Genomic DNA, 22431 nt, shown 5'->3' with positions numbered 1-22431 from the left:
CCTTAGTGGGAGCCCGATTCAGAATGTAATTGGCGCACATTAAACCCTCTAGCCAGAATTTGTGAGACATGTGTTTGCTTTTCAGCATACATCTGTCCATCTCCATGAGGGTTCTATTTTTCCTCTCAGCTTTGCCATTTTGCTGAGGGGTCATCCTGACTGTGAGCTGATGCACAATACCCTTGCCTTTGAGAAAAGCAACAAATTCTGAAGACAAGTATTCCCCACCTCTATCTATGCGCAATGTTTGTATCTTGAGTCCGGTCTCATTTTCAACCATGGCTGAAAAGTGTTTAAACACCGTGAACACTTCAGATTTCTGTTTCAGCCCATAAACCTAAGTAAAATTGGAGTAATCATCAATAAATGTAACGAAGTAGAGATGACCACCCAACGATGGAGTCCTCATGGGACCATAGACATCACTGTGTATAAGCTGTAATTTGCGGACAGCTTTAACTGAACCATCCTTCTTGAAGGGGAATCTATGCATCTTGCCTAAAATGCACCCTTCACAAGCATGTGGAGGAGGTATCTCAAGAGGTGGCAATGCATCAACCATGGAAAACTTTTGAAGTGTCATCAAGCTGTTGTAATGCATGTGGCCATATCTGGCATGCCATAATTCTGCATTCTGCATGGCAACTGTAGGGGTAGAAACTGCAAGAGCATGGGCTGCTCTTTTCTCGAAAATATCAAGCTGAAAAAGCCCACGCAGCAGAGTACCAGATAACCTTAAGGCATAGTCATCTTCCCTGTCTCGGACAGCACATTTGTCGTCCTCAAAGATGACCTGAAATCCCCCTCTGTTAAGGGTGGACACTGAACGGAGATTTTTGGTTATGCCAGGCACATATAAGACATCTGAAAGTCTGAAAATTGAGCCATCAATGGCAGTGAGCTCAACATCTCTTGTGCCACGTACTGAATATGATGAGTTGTTGGCACAAGTGACTTTCTTACCAACGGGAGGTGGATGCAAGGAAGTAAAAAGACACTTCCTAGAAGTAATGTGCTTGGATGCACCGCTGTCAAAATACCAAGTGTTCAGTGTTTCATTAACACTGAAAGCGGATGCATCTGTAGAAGAGTCATAACTGCAAGTCAAAAATGCATATGTATCATCACTGCAAGTGGCTGTACTATCCCGAGCATCTGGAACAGCCAACCTAGAATCTGAAATGCAAGATAAAAAGGCATAATCCTGTCCAACGAAGCTGCCTGCAGCATCCCCACTGTCAGATGCATGAGGAGCTGAATCTGAAATAGCCATACCTGAGCTGTTTTTCTTTTCTTTTGCAAGCCTTTTCATGCATTCTGCTATGTGATGACCTGGCTTTTTGCAGTAGTGGCAAAAACCCTTCTTCTTGGGCTTACTTGCATCATTTTTAGCCTTTTGTGAAGGCTGTCCTGGCCCACTGGAAGGCTGATTTACTGATGTCTTTGCCTGTCCCTTTGTTTTTTATTTGAATTTTGAGAGCATGGCTTGTTCACCTGCACGTGAGGCCAATTTTTTCCTGGTCTGCTCTTCCTGAAGCAGAAGTCCTATCAACTCATGAAAAGTGAGAGGATTTGCACCCCCCCTCAATGATAAGTTCAGCAAGGTATGAAAGCTGAGATAAGACTCACGAAGAGAATTCAGAGTGGTTGTAATCATCTCTGAATCAGGAATAATTTCATCTATGTTTAACAATTGCTCTCTGAGATACTGTAGCTTTGTGAGGTGGACTGACATGGAGTCACCCTCTTCCATATGTGTATTACTCAACTCTCTTTTCAAGAAAGATACCCTTGCATCATTCCGAGCTGCATACATGCTTTCCAAAATATCCCACGCTGCTTTGGAGGTCTTACACGACTGGATATGCGGAATGATAAATCTTTTCACTGAAAGAGAGATGCATGATAAAGCTAAGGCATCCCGTGAATCCCATCTCTTCTGCTCTGGAGTAGTGACTGTAGCTGCACCAACAACTTGTCCTGCAGCTGCACCCTGTGCATGACCTCTTCCACCTCCTTGCTGAGGAGGGGTAGCAGGTGCAATATCTGCTGGTCGGATCTCATCCCCATTGACATAATCCCATAAATTGCGAGAAATCAGAATATTGCGTACCATGAAACTCCAGAGGGAGTAGTTGGTACCATCCAACTTGTCTTCCTGTGAAAGACCACCGAACTGGAAGTCATTCTGATTTTGATGGGCCATATCTGAGAAAGAGATTGAAGCAAATACTAAGCTGAATTCCCTTACTGGGAATAAAATGCACAACTCCCAAAAAACACAGCCATGCACGGGCTGTAAATGCAACTTAGATTTCTGTACTTGCACTGTCAGAAATCTGTCCAAGCATCAAAAACTCTCCAAAATCTGCCAAAAGTGCTTCAAACACTCCAAGAAAGGCAGTATGAACTGAATACTCCAAAAATTGCTTTCCCAAAACAAAAGCCCCAACATAGGCCTGAAATTGCAACCAGAAAGGGGCACATTGAACAAAAGCCCCAAATGTTGCAAAAATTGCACTCTGTCTGCAAAAGCCCCAAATTTTACTGCAAAATTGCAGTGTAATCACAAAATCCCCAAATTTCTTCAAGAAATTGTACTGCAGAACTGAAAGCCCCAAATTTCGTGCTTGAAATTGCAATCAGAAAGGGGCAAATTCACCAAAAGCCACAAATTTGCAATTTCTGAACAAAAGCCCCAAATTTGCAGATCTATCTGCAATGTTTGCTTTGCAAGTAACTGTGAACCTGCAGATGAAGGAAATCCTGTACGGATCTGCAGGTACAAATCTGCCACACGTGCAGATGTACAACAAAGTACTGATGACGCAGAACTGTACGGTGATGACAAGGTGTACGAAAAGAGGAACTTGTACGGGAACAGAAACAACTACCTGTTGTACAGTGTGTACACGCAAGTACACCGATAGCAAGTACTACAGGTACAACTTCGTACGGAAGGTGACGCAAGTACGGCTGCAACAGGTATGGAACGCAGGTACGATGACAGGTACAATACACGATGTACTGTGCTGTACGGCGAAACTGTACGGTACACGGGTGTACGAACGAGCAGTATGGTACACTCTGCACGGACGACCACGAAGAGTTGTACGGTGCTGTTTGGCGCAGAACTGTACGGTGCTCTTTGGCGCAGATCGGTGAACAGTACAGCGAGCAGGTAAGCAATACGGTAGGATTCCGTACAGTCGTACGGACTGTACGGACGAGGTGTCGCAGACTATAGTTGGAGCTGAACGGGGAGGTTGAAGCTGAAGGCAAAGAGCAGGAGCTGAAAGGAGCAGGGAGCACGGAGCTCTTGAACCCGCTCTGATACCAAATGTGAGGAGATGGTGAGTGAGAGAGAGCAAGAGAGAGTGAGAGCTGGAAGCTTGGAAGCTGAAAGCTGAGTTGCAATAGAAGAGTGTGTGAGTACAACTCAATGAATGAAAGATAAGGTTTTGTCCTAGTGACAAAACCTTAGTAGTCACTAACCATAGTTAGTGAACTAACTGCGGTTAGGGGGAAAAACCTCTTAAAGAGGGAAAAGTGCCCCTAACTAGCTTATTATATTACATTGGTCACTGCTGAATTATATCTATAATTCTAACACTTTGTCCCTCGACCTCCATTCGGGTGGGTGCTTCTTTGCATTGCTCCATGTGAAATCTCTTTAGCACCTCCTGACAATAATTCTCTTGACAAATGAAGATGGGGTCATTCTATTGCCAGACTTCTATACCAAGGAAATAATGCAGAAGTCTTAAATATATCATTTCAAACTCTTGCATCAAGAGTCCCTTGACCTCCTGTTAGCACCAGTAAAAATTAAGTCAACAAAAAGGATAATGATCATTGTCTTAGATCCTTGTGTGAGAAGGTAGAGGTTAGGATCAGATGGACTACAAGATAAGCCTATCTCATAGTCTCATAGAACTAGTCAGCATCCTTTGATACCACACTCTCGGGCCCTATTTCATCCCATAAAGTGCCCTGTGAAGCCTGCATACCTTCTTTCCTTCACCCAGCTGTCGGAAGCCTTCTAGCTGCTCAACATAAGCTTCTTCTTAAGGCTCACCATTTAGAAAGGCAAACTTCACGTTCATCTGAAAGATAGGCCACTGATGGTGGGCAGCCAAAGCTATCACCGTCCATATGGTAGTCATCATAAATGTTGGAGCAAATGTCTCCCCGTAGTCATCTCCCTCTGCCTGTGCATAGCCTTTCACAACAAGTCTCACCTTGTACTTATCAAAGCACCATCAGATTTGTAGTTGGCGCGGTAAACTCACTTGGTTCCTATGATATTCCTCTGAGGTGAACTATCCCCTTGGTCGGTTCGAAAGGCCTTGATCTTCTTTTCTACCTCTTTCTTGACCCAGGCCTTCCACTCTTTAAACGTGGTGAAGGCTTGAGACTCATTCGCAATGTAAGGGATCCAAATCGTCCTACCGAAATCATCAATGAAGGTAAGATAATAACCAGCTCTGCAGATTGATGTCATGGACATCTCTCTACGTATGTGAGACTAAACTAAACTCCAGTATCATTGCATAACCTCCTTCGGGAATGCCTCCCGGTGTTACTTGCCCCACATGCAAGCATTCTTTGAAATGTGTGGCATGGTTGTTAAGACACTCGTGTCTTATGATAAGACGCTTAAGACACTTAAGACACGTGTCTTACCTTAAGACACCTTAAGACACTCTTGTGTTTTTTTTTTTTTGGGTGGGTGGGGAGTAACAACACACATTGAGTTTGACTTAGCCATGCTATCATTGATGGTGACTTTGGATCTAGCGGTGGCAGTGACCTAATAGATTCAGATTAGGATAAATCTTTAGAGATTTGAGTCTTGAGAATCGAAAGCTTCCTTTCAATTATATGTATCGAGATGCAGTTTTCATTCATGTCACATGTGACAAGATTCAATTATTAGTTTAAACCTTTAAGTACTCAAAACTTGCGAGCTCTTCAGCCGTGAGTCTTAACTTTAACTTTTAAGACTTGAGTGACAAGTCTTGACTCTTAACTACATTGTACAAGTGCATTGTTTCTTCTTGCATTATTTAAGTGTAGCTTATTGTACTTCTAGAATCTAGCAGCTAGCTATGCTAGCAAGTTGTACATTTGTATACTTATACATATATTAATTAAATATTTATTATTATAACCACAATGACGTGTCTTACGTGTCTTATCTTTAAGACACTTTAGACACTCGTGTCTGAAGCGTGTCTAACGTGTCGTGTCTTAATGTGTCTTACAACCATGATGTGTGGAAGTATCCAAAAATCCAGCTCTTTGCATCTCTGAGAGAGTCCCATAGTTAACATGCCCGAATCTTTTATGCCACAACTTTGAATTACCTGTATCCATTGGTCCATTAAAGCCATCATTTTGTGCAACCAATGCTCCTGTGTTCCTCTTGCCAAAACATTTCATGTGTCCTTCGATATCGATCCCTCACAACCTTCACCCTAGTGAGATTGTCATGGATCTAATCCCCCTCCTTCATCCCCATGGTGAACAGTTTGTTCTAGAGGGAAGGATGCGAGATGTGGTGTTGGTCTTATATAGATCCTTCAGAATCCTCCAGCCTCCGCTGCCATATCCACAAGCTAGATGTGGGTATGACCGCATCTGCAATGGTGCCCATTATCATGGAGAGTGCCTCCACATCTCTCTCTGCACAAACTCACACTAGCACTGAAACTGTTAGTGTCACAACATTTGTTGTTGGATCCATTGAGTCCTTAAGCTTCACCTCCATGATCTCCCAGATCAGCCTTGCAACCAAGTGACTTTTGAGATTTACCTTCCAGATGGGATAGTTGCTCCCACCAATTCCCCACTCTCTCTGAAGTTTGGGCATGTAAGAAGCCATTTACAAGCACCTAAAGAGGAAACTTGACAATCTCTAAAGTGATTGCAACATCAAAAACAGAAGACTGACTTTTTTAGCACCTTACTGAAATGGGGTCTCCATTGGAGGGATCCTTTTCTTTAGTGTGTTGGAGCAAATCACAAGGATGCCACATTTGACTCTAATACCATGTAGACAGAAACCCTAACGCAGCAGATTGATTTCAAGCCCTCACAGATCTCTCTCAAGATAAAAGCACTCACTCAATGAAATGCCACACATAAAGTACAGCACAGAAAGGAGAAGTAGAACTCATAATATGTTCAACCACAACTGTGGGAAAACTGCTCAAGGAGGAGAATACATCCAGTCAGAGATGCTGAATCAAGGATGATTGCTTCCTACTGAGCACTACAGATGAGATCAATGTAACACACGTCTTTTCAGTCTGCGTGGCCTTCAGAGGCTTCAGTGGCTGCTAGGAAGTATGCTGAGATAAGCGCCTATTTATAGGCAATGTGTAGGGCTGAGCCCTGCACCAAAAATAGACGACCTAATGCAAAATACTCAATGGTGCTGAAGTCACCTACTGCCAGGCCTATAGGCAGTGCAGTTCATGAGCTGTTTCTGCAAACCTCTGCCACACAGAGCTGCTGTCATCCATTGCAGCTCTTTCTGCTCCACTTTCAGATGCACAGTCCTCTACATAGTTGCAGACAGATGTCCAGTACCTTTCTCCAGGTATTCCCACCTTCCTTTGAGCCCTGACCCCTTGTCCTTCTCATATGGGGACTCACAGATGGGACAGTACCCACCACATTGGCAGAAATGCATGAGGAGAATATGGTGACGGGACTTCCAAAGCTTCACCCACATTCTTCTTTCTGCACCGCTGCCTTGAGGGTTAGCAACACAATCCTTTCCACATCGCCAAAAGAGGAGCACCACAACCTTAGAATTGGGTACGTCTGACTTGTGTGGGCACACGTCCACAAGGTCCTTTGGTGGAAGTCTGTATTTCTCACATTTATAGAAAATAGCAAGAAGGTGTGGGTGTATTTCTTAAAAGAGAAGTCGGACACATTTGGGAAGTTCAAAGAATGGCTAGCTAAGGTGAAGCAGGAGAGTGGGCACTGATTAAAGATTCTTCACACTCAAGAGTGGAGAGTATGTAGATAAGGAGCTCCTCAAGAGACAAATGACAGTTGCTCTCATTCAAAAAAATGGTGTCGTGGAGCGCAAGAACCCAGTCATTATGGAAATGGCAAGAAGTATGATGGAGGCAAAGAACCTGACAAAGGCTGAGGCCGTTTGAACAGTGGTCCATAACAAAGACGAGAGCACTTGAAGGAGTTATGCCAGAACATTATTCAGGTAAAAAGCCTTCAGTCGAGTATTTCCATGTTTCAGTTCTAAATATTCCAGATCAAAAAAGAAGGAAGCTGGATTCAAAGTCCAAGGAAGGTATCTTTACAGCTTGGATACAAAGGGTACAAGCCATATGAGGTGAATTGCAGAGATGTCATCTTTGAGGAGGAAGAACACTCCCTGACATTCTAGATCCCAACTTGAGAGACAAAGGCAAGACTGTCCAACCACCCCTCTCTCCGTAAATAGAGGGGGATTCACAGGATAATGATCCTCCAATTCTTTCTATTGTGCCTCCCACTAGAACTGTGCCCAAGTGGCATATCCAAACGGTGCAAAAATCCAAAGTCACAGACGTTCCTGAGACCAACAATCACGCAAAGAGATGCTCTCAACGCGTCCAGGGTTGAGTTCAGGCACATATTGGACATGCAGACTTGCTATCACAAGATGCGGAGTCTCACACTTTTGTGGAGGGGACCAAGCATCTGGCATGGATGGCAGCCATGATCGATTCCATTCAGAGGAATAAGACTTGGGACCTTGCAAGTCTGAATTGATGGTCTAGAAATGATGTTTAACTCTGTCAAATGAGCATGATGGGTTGTCTTCAGCCACTCAACTTTTATATGGTTCTAGAATGTATGGGATACACTATGCGGTGGGTCATCTAGACCTACTTAATCTCCATCCTAGCAAACAAACAGACATGTTACTGTATTCAACATATAAACACAAGGAGACTACGTACCCTTAGCCTTCAATTTGTTATTGCTAGCTGTCAAAACAAGCCAAACGCCTCCTAGAATTGCTCCCATAACATAAACATGAGTCTCACAGACAGATTCAAGGAGAATCATTGTTGAATTACAATCTGGTTTTTTAGTATATTCAACTTACGTGAGTACAGTGTCTGTAGGACCACTTTTTGTGGGTCATTATTCATAGCGAGGAAAAGGGGGCTCAAGTAAGTAGGGAGTTAGTAGGGGCATCACAAACTTGCAGAGAACCACTCCTTTCACAAAAACCAAGAGGGGAGGTAGAGGAAATGGCCGCAACCACATAACACCACACTCAGTTGATTAGAATTTTTTGGTCTTATGTTACCCTTTAGAAGATTTCTAAGGCATCTTGCCAAAAAATTTGTGAATATATGATGCAAGGCCAGCCTTTAAGATTGAAATCTGCCTTGACATGCCCCGATGTCAGCATGCCTAAACTTACACAAGGCCAACCTACTCTGGATGCAAATACCGATGACAAGAATTGGGAGCCATTTTGAGGAGTAAGCATGCAGTGGTGGCTTTGAGAACAATAAAGCCTGCTCCAGCCACCTGCCTATGCTGCTGCCGGCCAGGTACAGGCCCATGAATGGCCCTGTACTGTCTACCTTGCGACCGTACCAGTAACCAATCTGGTGTCCTTTCCAAGTCTTGCAGTAGCACGTATGCATGCTGCTACATGGCAGACTGCCTGTAATCTCTGATCTTCGCACATGGTAGTCTTTAGTCCTGCCAGGCTCACTTTTACCATGTGTATGACCTAAAAATGTTGGCAATCCTCCATGCCTGAAAGGAAATGGCATCATTAGTTAAAGCACGTAAATTAAAAACAAGACTTTCCATAGGACTCGCGTACAACATATGGGTGTCACAAAGACCTACCAGGAAGATGAACATTCAAGGGCTCACCTTGCAAACTTTGAGAGCCCAATAAGCAGCCACTTTCGAGGGCTAGTTCAGTAGTGACATACTGAGTCCCAAAACCAATGCTAGCAGGCATGATGAACATTAGAGGGCTTACCTTACAGACATTGAGCCCAAGAAGCAGCCACTTTTGAGGTCCAGCTCAGTAGCATATACCGAGTCCCAATACCCATGTACCTTGTCACATGCACCCCTGCACTTGGGTGCAATGTGACACACTGGCTACATCGACAAGTGCATTATAGCTCCCTAATAGGAGATTTGTCGTATGCTGTGACCCCTTTGTGAGCCCTTGTCCAGGGACAGTCAGGCACAAGCTACATAGGTCAGTCTCTCAGCCTTAGGTCAAGTCAAAAGATCAGTCCTTGTTCACTGGTACCCACTGGAGAACAGTAGGTTAGTGTTTCCATCTTAGGATTCTAGGTAGGTCTAGGTCACAGCCTAGGATAGGTCTACAATACATGTACACAATGTACTCTTCAGAAGCACGCTCTCTCGAAGAATGTTATTTGTATCTTTCAGTTCTCCAAGTATAAAGCAAATTCTCCCCTAATTGGGAGAGAGGGCCCTCAGTGGGTACAGGGAATCAGTTGTCGACTCTATTCTCTCTACCCTCATCTCCTTTCTCTCTCTATGGTGCATAACGCGAATTCCTCGTTAAAGGTTTAAAGAAGGTCTTGTTGTGATTACACGATCAGATAACCATTGCATGTTACATTGGTATCAGAGCTTTGCTCTGTATCCAGCTTGACTACCGCGAGTGTATGGTTGTTTTGAGACCCGGAAAGGACACATACGCAAGCGCCATGGAAGGTTCGGGGAAAGATGTCAACTTTGAAGAATATGAAGACCAAAAAGACAACCAAAAAGATACGCTTCTGCCTAGTGCTCAAGAATGATGGGGAATCTTCTAGAGCAGAATTGGCTCCTCCTTTAGCAACTTGAAGAACATGTAGCATAGCTGGGAGAAAGCAGAAGAAAGTTGGACCAGACAAACCAACATCTTGAAGAAAAAGAGGCAGAAAAGCCACTAGAAGAAAGAGGAACCACAGATTTTGACAAACTACTCTTGTTGATGCATGAGAAACGCAAAAATGAGAAGGCACTACGATGCACGGAGCTCGCACCAAGCAGAGAGGCAACAAAAAATAGACCGAGAGGCAATGCTTCTCCAGCACAAATAGATGTTAACCACTATGGAGGCCAGTTTGAGCACGGTAGTAGTCACTACCACAGCTTCATCATCGACAAAGGTAGCCCTACTCACCTAGTCCACACCAAATTTCGTTGAGTATGATGGTACGTGTGACCACTCAACTATCCTTCAGTTTATTCTAAAGTTTGTCGCTCATTTTCCGTTAGCGCGAATTCAAAATGAACAAGACAAAGTCCACCTAGCAGCCCCTCATCTTACCAGTGAGGCAGTTACCTAGTGGCAACATTGGGCTAGTAAGCATGCTAACCCAACAACTTTTAAGACAAAATTCATTTGGGCGACGTTTGTTACCGATCTCAAAGTCCATTTTCTACTGCCACAATATATGCTTAACTTGGAGGATGAGTTGTTTCATCTCTCCCAAAATGGGTTGCATGTGTCGTCTTACAATAACAAGGTTATCACACTGGTGCAGCAATTGGGCATGTCTAAAAGAAGCAATTCATTAGAGGATTGGACACTAACATTCGTTTTTCCTTCCGGAACTTCGACCGGCCGATTACGAGCGGTCGCTGACTCTCACCCACAATCAAGAAATGTGCTGAACGGGGGAAAGACCGAGGAGGTCCAAAAGGATTCCAAAGCCCTGCAGCAATCAACCAACATAGAGGGTAAGGATAAGAAGAAGGACAACCACTTCTAAAACAAAAGAACGAGCCCAAGATGACTCCAGATGAGAAGGCTAAAGCGGGCATTACGGGAGGTTATCTACAGCCCGACGAACAGAAGCGCTACCACCAAGAACATTGTTGCTTTCATTGCCACCACATCACTCGGCACAACACAAAGGATTGTCCGGGGAAGGCTGCCTTTATAGGCTGCCCTGCACCCCTCCCTAGGCAGGGTTTTATTTGGCAAAAGGCCCAACCGGCAGCCCAAACCAGCCAACCCAAAAGTCAGCCAGTTTGGGGCTGGTTGGCTCACTCCCAGCCCTCTATATAAAGGGGGGCTCCCCGCCCTCATTCCTCACTCAGCTCCTCCAGCCTTCAGCACTCCTACAGCTCCTCTCCAGCCCCCTTGTCAGCCCTGAACACTTCCAGAGATTGGCCCTGATCAGCCTCAGCTCTTGGCCCTTGGCTCAGCCTTCCTGGAAGCTGTCTACCCAGCACAACAGTTGGGGATTCGGACCAGCAAACAGAGTCAGGTTTGGGTACTGTTTCAGCAGCTCTTTGAAATCTCAGTCATATCTCAGCTCTCTCTTAGATTCTATTACCCCTAGATTTCACTCTCTAGACTCTCACTCACGCAATAACCCTGCATCCTGTGTTAAAAATGGGGAGAGGGTGAGAGACAAGATCTGAGGCACGAACTGATGTTGATAGATTGTGTTATCACAGCAAGTACATAACCTCTTTTATAGGCTGGGCAAGCCTTATCTTCCCACACAGACACCTCATAGATGAGGTCACACACAAGAGAATCTAGATCCTATAATCTAGGGGAGGAATCACACCTACCACATGAGGTGGCATAAGTGGCCTCAAGACTCTTCACACTCACACAACTGTAGGACACTCCTAGGACTCTAGGACCACACACACACACTAGGACTCCGATTCCAACAAACCCCCCCTCGGAGCTAGGGTGAGAAACTATGACATCATCCAGACTGTGCATCCCAGGCAATCTCAGAGGCTAACAGCTGAGCATAATTCAGAGATTGAACCAAGCACTCTCATGGCTTAGGTGTCAACGTGATCAAAGACTCAAATCTGAGCATGGATGCAAAACCAACTCATAGGTCTAGGGAGTACACCAACATCCTGGAACTCGGCCAGGCCTGATAAAGGAAAGACATAACAACCCCCCTGTCTCCTAACTGGGTACACGGAAATAAGTGGAGCCTTTTATAGGACAAGGCACACAATATGACAAATTATTACATCATTTTAGGGGGACTACCCAAAGCAGAGTACCTAACACACATGACTCTAGAAAGCCCACTCTTCATCTATCACCTCATGGAGGGATAGACCAAAAACAGCAGCAGTGCACGCTTGTTCCTCAGGTCCAGAAGGTGTAGCTTCATCATCTTCGTCCTCGCTCTGCTCCGCAACCAAATTGGCATGTTCTTTGGCTTGTACCTTTGCCATCTTCTTGAAGCAACGATCCTCTGGATGGCCAAGCTTCTGACAGTAATTACATTTAAGAGGTTTTCCTTTCTTCTTGGGCTTATTCTTGAGAAAAAATGCTTTGCCAGATTCAAAGGAAGATTCTACTTTCTCTGTAAGCCTACCGTCCTCATCAATGAGATGGGCTACCATATCCTTAAAGCTCATATTGCGGCTGACTCTTAGGACAGCAAGGATCTCATTGTACTTGGAAATGTCTTCAATACTTGAGAGAAGTACAGCAACTTGATCATCATCTTCAACAATGGCTCGGATGGCAGATAATTGTTGGAGAATTGACCCAAGATTGCTCAAGTGTTCATTGAGGGTTTCAGTTTCCTTCATCTTGAGCTTGAAGAGTTTTTGTTTGAGAAATACTTTGGAATTATTGATCTTATTTCCAAACAAATTCTCTAATTTTTCCCAAACGTCATTTGCAGTCTTATCAAAATCCACATGGTGGATAAGGTTGTCAGCTAAAGCTAGGCCAATGATAGCGATTGCTTTATCATTTTGGTTCTCCCACCAACTGATTCTAGCATCATCACTTTGGGGTTTTGGCTCCTTGCCATTGGTGATATTCCATATGCCTTCTCGCATAAGAAGAAGCCTGAGATTTGTCTGCCAAGTTGGGAAATTGCTCCCTGAGAATTTCTCGATGAACGAGGAGTTTTTTATGCTATCCATTGGTGGGAAGGTCTTAGCTGTTATTACAGCCAATGTCTAAATCCCTTGCAATGTTTACTCAAATTTTGCAAAAAAAGGCCCAATTTTTACATGGTAGAAGCTTTAATTATGCCAAAGGAAGACACAAGACAGAAAAGCCCTAAATTTTTGGGTTAGGGTGGCTGCAAAATTAGGGTTTGCAGAAAATTGGGGCTTTTCAAAATTTCCTAGAGCATAGTGTTCTAGCAATACTAGGGAAGCTTCAGACCATAAAAGCCCCAACAAATTCACCCAAAATGAGGCAAAATTCTTGAAAAGCGCAATTTAGGGTTTTGAGCTCAGAAATGGGCTGGAACAAGCCGCTCTTCAGGTCGTCATGGAACAGAAATGCTGAGCAAAGGCGGAACTGTTTGCTGAGGCGTGGGCAACACATACCAGCACGGAAGCAACAACATAGGATGGTCTTCGATGTAGATTGAGGAAGCGTGAACTGCAAACCAAAAGAGCTGCGTTGACGTGCGAGTCGATGGTCACGGTCCTCACAAGGTCGTCGGTCGCCGGTACATGCGAGACGCCACCAAATCATCGCCTTGTTACAAGACACGGATCTCGACACCTTCGCAGGAGCTGTCGCAGGTCATTTGGGGCAGAATTGAAGCGGCCATCTGGACAGCAACGTGGAGATGGCGGGCAGCAACGTAGATGGCGAGCAGCTTCTCTTTCCGGCCACCCTCTACCTCAAGGAGGAAGCGACATGGTAGAGCAAAGGCTTTCAGGCGCAGAGATTAGCACATGTAAGTTCTGACGAACGGGTAGCGGCAAACACGGCAGCAGCAAAAGTCACGATCAGCAGATTACGAGGGAGGCGACTGCTTCAATCTGTTGCTGGTTGGCAGCTTCTCCAGATCTGGTGGGCGTGGAAGATAGGCGGAAGAGTGGCCCAACGGAGGAGAGAGGTAGCATCAGCGTGGGTAGGATTACTGCCACGACTTCGGCAGTCTTGAGGCTGATGGCGCAACAAACAACATCAACTTCGATGAACAACATAGAGCTGCTCAATCGAAGAGGAATGCCATCAAGCAGGAGCTTCAAGGTGGCTCTGATACCAACTGTTAAAAAAGGGGAGAGGGTGAGAGACAAGATCTGAGGCACGAACTGATGTTGATAGATTGTGTTATCACAGCAAGTACATAACCTCTTTTATAGGCTGGGCAAGCCTTATCTTCCCACACAGACACCTCATAGATGAGGTCACACACAAGAGAATCTAGATCCTATAATCTAGGGGAGGAATCACACCTACCACATGAGGTGGCATAAGTGGCCTCAAGACTCTTCACACTCACACAACTGTAGGACACTCCTAGGACTCTAGGACCACACACACACACTAGGACTCAGATTCCAACATCCTGGTGGACAGCACAAGCCTCTTCTCCTAGTCAAACAACTGAAAATCAGCTAATGTGAGTGCCCAAAACCACCAGACAGGTCAGGCATATCGATGTACAGACAGACCATGTCAGCCAGCCTTTGCACTGGTTAGGAGCCTATGAGGCCATTCTCCTGGCAATACCAAACACATAAGCCACACAATAGCAGCCCATCCAGCCAGGGCACAGTTCACAGCTCTTTTTTTTGCTGCAGGTACACCCAGGGCTATGGGGGCAAACAGCCCGCCATTACAGCATCATAAAGGCAGCACTCCAGAGCATGATGCATCATGAAGGCAGCACTCCAGAGCGTGATGCATGATAAAGACACAGCAAGCATTTGCGAAGTACGATGCAAGCAAGATGCAACAAAAAGAGGCAGCCAGGGGCATGCGGGCCTGGACGAGTTGCAACCAGGATTGAAGCAGAGAAACCGTCTCAATGGAGATGCCACAGGACTTGTCCTACTAAGGCATCATATTTAAACATAGATACTCTATGGAAAGAGGAGCAGTTGCATCCCCATCATCCGTGCTTTCATGTTTGACACTATTTGTAAGCAAGACTTCTGCCACCGGTAAACATAGCATAAGACGTGCATGGGAAGGGCAAATCTAGCTCTAGGCGTGATCACACATCAGGTGTGTTCAAAAAATTTGTCACCTACTTACGTATGGAGTGCCTAAGCTTGCTTTAGAAAGACTGTTCTTGAGTGACCAAAAATACATGCAGCCCACAGAATATAAAATGAAAATGAATATCACGTCCATAAAAACTTGTTGAATCAGGCATTTCTTAGTTTACCATTGCTTCTGTGAGATAAGGGCAGACTTATCCATGGGAAAGCTAGCAATGGCTCCAACTAAACAAGCCTGACATAAATCTCGCCTTAGGAAAGTACATAAAACGTCCAATAACGAGTACACAAAATTTTCACCAATGTATAAACTCGCTTCTTTAGAGATAGTCTTTGACACCTTTCTACCTACACCATTCGGAACAAAAAAGAAATATGTGATCAATTTAAGCCGCAGAATTTGCAGGCCTCTCTTCAATTGACAAAGGGAAAGCTTGAATTGGCACATCCCAACAAGACAGTCCTTTCAAATTTCCCCAGAAAAGCTAGCTCAAGTCAAACAATTGATCAACAGGCATGGACAGATATGTAGAAGTTTCTTGTTTGGTAAATAGCTACTTGTCTTTCGTTTCATGTTCTTTTCCTTCCCAAATTATTTTATACATGGATTTGAAGACACTCACCTTTGGCAAGTGAGGCAGCAAAGCTGCCTTCACCGATTCATAAGTAAATGCATAGATGGCCGAGATTGGAGCAGAGGAGGCAAGATTGCTTCCAAGTCCTCTATACAGGCCAGACACACCTGTAATTCAGATGCAAAATCAAACTCCTCGATTAGATGAAACAGTCTGTCTCGTCCATTATTCAAAAAGCAAAAAAACTAAATTCCAATACTCACCTCTATCTGAAATTATTGCAACCAAAGTGTGGAGAATAGATCTTTGGCCAAAACTCTGGGCCTGAATCACAGTCTTTACAGTATCTATAGGATGCAGACAGAGGCTTACGCAAGTTCCAGCCAATGCACCAGCGACCGCATTATCTCCCATTCTACCCGTAAGGGGGGATGGATTTGGGCCTTGTTGTAAGTCATTGGTTCTCTTAGAGATTTTTACAGGCTCAGCTGTAATTTGGACGCCAACCCTTATTCCAGAATCTGATAGCTGAGGTGGTATTATGGTTGCGCTGCCAGCTAAAGCAGATGGCAAACTACCTCTATGGTTTGTTCCTAATCTTGTGCCATGTGCAATGCCAGCGGCATCCGCACAATCCCGTACTGAAACATCTGCAAGATGTGCTCCCCGTTCAGGTAGTATGGAGCGCCCCAAGACATATTCCATTCCTGCTTTGATGACTTCCCATCCCTTGGGCCGTCGGGATGCTCCTTCAAGGCAGCCCATCGATGCTTTTGAACCTGTGTGTTTATGTGAGTCTTGACAAGCTTCGAGCCGGCACGTCAATGCCAGAAACTCGTCTTCCCGAAAACTGCTGTCCGTAGCGACCCATTCCACGCAGCTTCGTGCCCTGAACCAATTCAAATTCGTCTCACTACAGTCGGTTGCGGGTTTAGAAGCTAAACAGCGGCCAGTAGGAAACGTTTTTCCCAGATATTTTGTTAAAACTTTTCCAATACTTCTAGAGCGATCGCGTGATTGGAGAACGACTTCTGCATCAGTGGTTACGACTCCCGATTCCAGAAGGCCGCGCGGAAGACAGCGAACGCCTCTCGATTTATGGCAACCATTAGAAGGCAAAGCATCGGTTGCGGAGGTTTCGCAAAGAAGCAAAGAGTGGTGAACTGGGGATTCCGCGAGAAAAACACACATACATTGCCATAAAAGATCCGCTACAATGTCCAGAGTGGTAGAATTGGAAGGCAGAGGTGAGCGGCCTCGTTCCCGAGGTGGAAATCTGGCAAAGTGGAGGCCGTCAAAAGTCTTGGGAGCTGGGAGTTCCAACGTTGGAGGATTGAGAGCTTGAGATTTCCTGTTCGCGATGCGCCAACAGAGATGGCTCCCAGTCTGAGGAGAATGAGGAAGAGGCCCCGGACCAGTCAGCGGCACGCCACTCCCGGACGCCATTGCTGCAATCCAAACGCTTTGCTACCATGAACAAGCTCCATTAATCGTCGTTGCGGCAGAAACCTGCATGGATTGGACATGGAAATCCGTACTCCGTCATCAACACAAAGACATTTCGATGAAACAGCGCTGATTCTCTCTCAGAAACTGCTTGAATTCTATCTCTCTCACTGTCTTGTTCCTATAAATTTTACTCTCTCCATCCCGTCTCCATGAGCTCAGGATCTATCTCAGGATGTTGCTGCATTCCTGTTAGCTTCCTGTCAATCTCAGGATCCATCTCAGGATGTTATCTCAGGATCTGTCAGCTTTTCTTTCAATGCTCGCTGATTCTCTCTCAGAAACTGCTTGAATTCTCTCTCTCTCTCTCTCTCTGTCTTGTTCCTAGACATTTTCTTGTCTCCATCCCGTCTCAGGATCTGTGTCTATCAATCTGTCAGCGTTTCTTTCAATGCTCGCTCCCATTCTCTCCATCTTGCTTCTTGTGTGTCTATCAATCAATCTTTCAGCTTTTCTTTCAATGCTCTCTCTCATTCTCTCCATGGGCTTCCTCTGGCCTCAGATTTTGCTTTCTTCTAGTGTCCTCTTGTCTTCTCAAACAAAATTGTACCATGGCAATCTGCTCTAGACCAGCCATGGTAACATTATGTTTGAGATATATATGTACCCTCTAGAGACTTGGCCCACCGTGGACACGCTTAAGAATCATGGACACTTAAGATTGCCCGCCCATGTCCTGCCCATGGCTCAGATGCATTCAATGTGGGCAAACACTCTGTGTAAACACTCTTATATAACAAGCATCACAAAAAGAAAAAATTCAATTTTGTATTCAAAAGGTAAACCCTTCAAGCCCTCCAGAGCACGAAGAAGGGACAAGAGACCTTGCGAAGCTGGAGAGAACGGGAACCCATATAACGATCATGAATAGGAGTGTTCACAAAAAACATTCTTTTGAACAAATCACAAAACTTGGGATTTCAATTGAGAAACCCCAAGTTTTGTGATTTGTTCAAAAGAATGATTTGTGAACACTTCTATTCAAGTTTTTGCTTAAGAATTTGAAGATTTGTTTAGCTAAAATTAACCCAATTGCATAAGCTTTTGTAATTTTTAGAAAATTGAGAAAATACTTTTTACAGGTGAAAACGAAAATGTTACAGGTCCATTATATATATATATATATATATTTCAAGTTTTCTGATGAAATAGGCCATGGAGTCTATACTCTCAAGTAAGGCATGCCTATGCAAATGCCCTCAAATGAAAAGGTGAGCAACATGTGTTCCCAGAAATTTCACTTAATATGCTATATAACAATGATGCATGGTGCAAGAAAGAGGTGAAAACTACAAGACAAGATGGCACTCTGCCAAATATCTAACACAATAACAAAACAGTGAGCCATTCAAGATCAAACACCTTAATAAGCAAATAGGGCCCCCCAGTTGATGAAAATAGGCTATTAATTAATTAGTTGTGTGAGGCGGGAGGTGCAATGCCACATTAACCTAAGGCAATCATGGATAATAATTATTCAAGCCATAGACTATCCAGAAGGTTCGACGAGCACGAAAGTCTAGAAGTTTTCTTTTTGCCGCCTCATGGAAAAATATATGAGGGGGAGACGGGGAGGCCGGAGACTTGAGGGAGAGCCGCCTTGACATTCAAATTCCTCCACACGCTACGCGCTGCCTCCCCTTCAATGAAGAGGTGTTTGAAGACCTATGATGAAGAATGGAGGAGAAAGAAACATAGGGGGGAGACAAAGCGACGATTGAATGGAGGGGAGAGGGTGAGAGATACTGAGGGAGCTTAGATTTAAGCTTAGAATCGCTTAGGTTAATAGATTAAAGCTTAGAACTGCTTAGGTTAATTGACATTAAGGGGGAGTCTTATGCAGATTAATTAATATAAATGGGAGGGAGAGTGACTCTGACATAGTCCCATAAGATTTTCATATGCTTACATAGTGTTCCCTTTTAATAGGTATCACCATTATTTGGTCACTAGGTGGTGCATGGGATTTCTTTACTCTTACTATCTAATCCTACTACTATTTGCATAACATGACTCCCCTTAAAATATTTGGATCGCTTCCACATGCTCATGTGCTAGATGTATTATGGAATAAGCTTGATGCCAATCTCATAAAAGTGTACTCGTTGCTTATAGTGCTCAAAATAAAGCATACCAACTTTGGGATCCTATCAAAAGATGTCAAGAATAACTAGAGATCGATGTTCATGACCCAAGCCACATCTATGATTAGCCCATAGTGGGATGTTGTTGCAGTTTAAGTCACCTACAGTATGGGAATGGAAGCTTTAAGGCTCCGTGAGGAGTCTACAAGTAAGAAAGCATTGACTAGCTTGAAGGGAGCTTAGTTGAAGGCAAGATAATGGTTGTGGAGGCTCAAGGAGCCAACACAATATCAACAAGGAAAAGTTACAGTGAAGGTGTTGCAAGGCTTAAAGAAGCAAAGTAGGGTTGTGCGAAAGAGTTAGGTGGCATCACAGAAGATTTGGGTGATGACAGATGATATCAAGCAAGGGGACACATGGGGATACAATTAGCATGTATCATCCATGTAACTTGAGCTTATCATATCTAAGGTTAGCATGTGGCACCCTCCTTACCTGACTATCCTTGCTCAAATCATTGCATCCCTTTCTTTAAGTACTTTCTTAATCAAATCCCTACCTTACTTGAGTGCCTATCCTACCTCAAGACTAAATCCTCAAGCACTACCTCAAATTTACCAAAGGCTCTAAAGCACTTCAAGACTCTCATTTCATCCTTATTGTAGTGCTCTCATATAGTCCTAGGGTTTTATCGAACACTTAGATATATACAAACCCTTTAGGGTTAGTGTGAGGGCTAGTGCGAGGGTTCTTCCTTTTCTAGCACTCTAAAGTGCTAGTGTTTATCCACATTATAACACATGATGTTGGGATGAATATTCAACACCTTCCCTCAAGATCAACATCTTGAAGTAGGCCTTCCCTCAAGATAAACACTCTCGGGTTTGAAGCATCCCCTTGATGGGAAGGTCCTTCCTCTGAGTTAAACTAAGAGGTTGTTAGTGTTTCTCAAAAAGCTCTTTTCCCAATGTTTCAGTAAAAAAGTCTACAACATTGCTAGCACAATGTTGCAATGTATATGTCTATTGAGTACTATTTCACAATGTTTTGTAGCATCAATATGCACTATTCATCCTCTCATTTTATCCTTACTCTAATGCATTCATATAATCCTATTCTCAAGTGTGAGATGTGGAGAGAGAGCCTACCACAAATGACTAGTTGTACACTATATTGGTTGTCAAGAATCACTATATACAAGTCCTTTAGGATTAGAGTTAGGGTTTCCAATAGTTCCTCTCATTTAGCACTCTAACATGTTAGTGCTTATCCACATTGTAACACAAGATGTTGAGAAGAATCTTCAACACCTTTCCTCAAGATCAACGTCTTGAAGTAGGCCTTCCCTCAAGGGGTTTGAAGCATCCCATCGATGAGAACATCTTTCCTCTTAGTTAAAAACTAAGAGCTTGTCGATGTCTCTTAAAATGCTCTTTTCTCATGGTTTAGTAAAAATATCTAAAACCAAGTAGGAATGAAAAACTAGGATCCGTTCACGTGTAGTTTTTTTTTTTGGGCAAAAAAAAGTAGTTGTTTTTTATATTATGTCTCAAGAGACTAGTAATCACATAAAGTTCCAATTACAATTGGTTCCACCAGTACATCTGAGAAACCAAAATAGAAAAAGGGAGAGCAAATGAAGATCTGTTCACATGTAGTTTTTTAGCGAGTGGTTTTTAGGGCACTTTTGTGTATTCAGCTTGAGGTGTCAACCACAATGTCCTAGATTACTTTGCTACAAGTGGTTGCAAACCTAGTTGCTCCTCGGGCCTTGGTTCTAGAGTACAGCCGCAATTTCCATGTTCCACATGGTGGGCTTACTCCCCACCATGTGGTCTTTACCTTACACTATTAGTTACATTAATATGCTCTCATCCTTGTGACCTAGACTCTAGCACTCCCAAATCCTCGTCCTCTCCCTCCTCCTTCCAACTCATCCTTTCCTTTCTCTTTTTCTTCCTCCTCCTCCTCCTCTTTCCAACTCCCCCTTACCTATCTTATCCTCTACCTCTTCCTCCTTCACTCCCACTAATTCTCCTACTCATAGATTCTCCTCCCCTTGTCCTCTACTTCCTCCTCCTTTACTCCTAACTAATTCTCCTCCTCCTCCTGCTTGCAAGTCCTCCTTCCAACCCTCCTCCTTGTCCTTTACTCCCAATCCATCCTTCCCTTTTCCTCCTCTCACTCATTCACTCTTACACCCCATGAAACCCTAGCTAGTATAATTGTCAATATAACCATTAATCATTAATTTAAAAGTGGATATGCATAATATATATGTCTATATTGATTGTTACATTCATACAATTACAAGAAAAAAGGTAGCATGGACACAAGGAGGTTAAGCACATGAACTCTAGAACCGAAATGAACACCAACTAAAACCTCTTTAGGGTTCAATGTTCAATTGTATTCGGTGTTGCTTCAACTGGCATTTTGGTTAGATTTTAGCTATTGTGGCTACTTTCCTTTTGCATTTTGTCAATATCGATCCATCTCTTTGACCCAAATTTACCATTTTTTACTTTTCTTTTTATAGCAATTTGTTGAATAAGTCTTCTACCACAGTTGAATAGTGGTTTGACTTGGTCTCCAAGTCCTTGCCTCTACATGCCAATAGACATAGATAGAGCCCAACTCAACCTATTTCTTATTTCCTCAATTGAATCCTTCCCACCTACTCATTGATCTATGTGACCACCATCTTTTTCAAGTTGACTTGATAGCCCATTATAGCCTTAACCATTGTTGTCATAACTAGCATTCATGGGATGCAAGTGTCCATTGTCTCAAAAAACACTCTTTTCGATAGGAACCGCAAAAACATATTTAGTTCCAGGTCCTTAGCCTTTCTTGTTACATATCCCTAACCCTGTATCTATGTGCCTTTAATGGAGTACCTGTTCGATGCATCAAAGGGCTGGATTGACTTGCATGCTATGAATAGGATGTCTTGTTTGTGGCCCCAAGTGTGTGCTTCGGGAAAAGTTGTCCTCTAGAAAGCAACACGGATCCTCTTCATACACGAGAGAGGAGGCAGCGGCAGTCAAGGCAGACATTGCCTCTTTTCGAACATCCACAGGGTATATGCGTTGCTTGAAAGGAGCATTTTCAAAGGACAATAAGCTTACTAGGCTCAATAGTTCATCCTCCCAATTACAATAAAAGGGTGCTTATAGGAAGATGTTAGAAATGCTATATTCAAGATCAGTGGTATTGTGAGGTATGCTTACTATCAAATCGCATTGATTGCATTTTCTTCA

At 43.8% G+C, this 22431-nt stretch overlaps 1 protein-coding gene across 2 annotated transcripts in view; it reads right to left on the bottom strand.

Moving 5' to 3' along the window:
* Window positions 1-17623, bottom strand: part of LOC147887467 (Mitochondrial substrate carrier family protein) — an 81314-nt gene extending 63691 nt beyond the window's left edge. Inside the window, exons 1-3 of one of the 2 annotated variants that reach the window (XM_087394814.1) lie at window positions 16772-16911; window positions 15842-16467; window positions 15627-15745 (exon numbers count right to left, since the gene is read on the bottom strand). In XM_087394814.1, the coding sequence (XP_087250940.1) occupies window positions 15627-15745; window positions 15842-16467; window positions 16772-16779 (753 nt within the window). In that variant the 5' untranslated portion in view covers window positions 16780-16911. Of the gene's footprint in view, window positions 1-15626; window positions 15746-15841 lie in introns of both variants that reach the window. The other variant, XM_087394813.1, reaches the window with a different exon arrangement.
* Between the last annotated feature and the right edge of the window lie 4808 nt (window positions 17624-22431).

This window comes from Dipteris shenzhenensis, chromosome 23 (assembly GCF_047967505.1).
Source record: "Dipteris shenzhenensis isolate YYH24624 ecotype China chromosome 23, Dip_SZ_1.0, whole genome shotgun sequence".
Classification (NCBI taxonomy): Eukaryota; Viridiplantae; Streptophyta; class Polypodiopsida; order Gleicheniales; family Dipteridaceae; genus Dipteris; species Dipteris shenzhenensis.
This window is presented reverse-complemented; position numbering and strand designations above follow the sequence as displayed.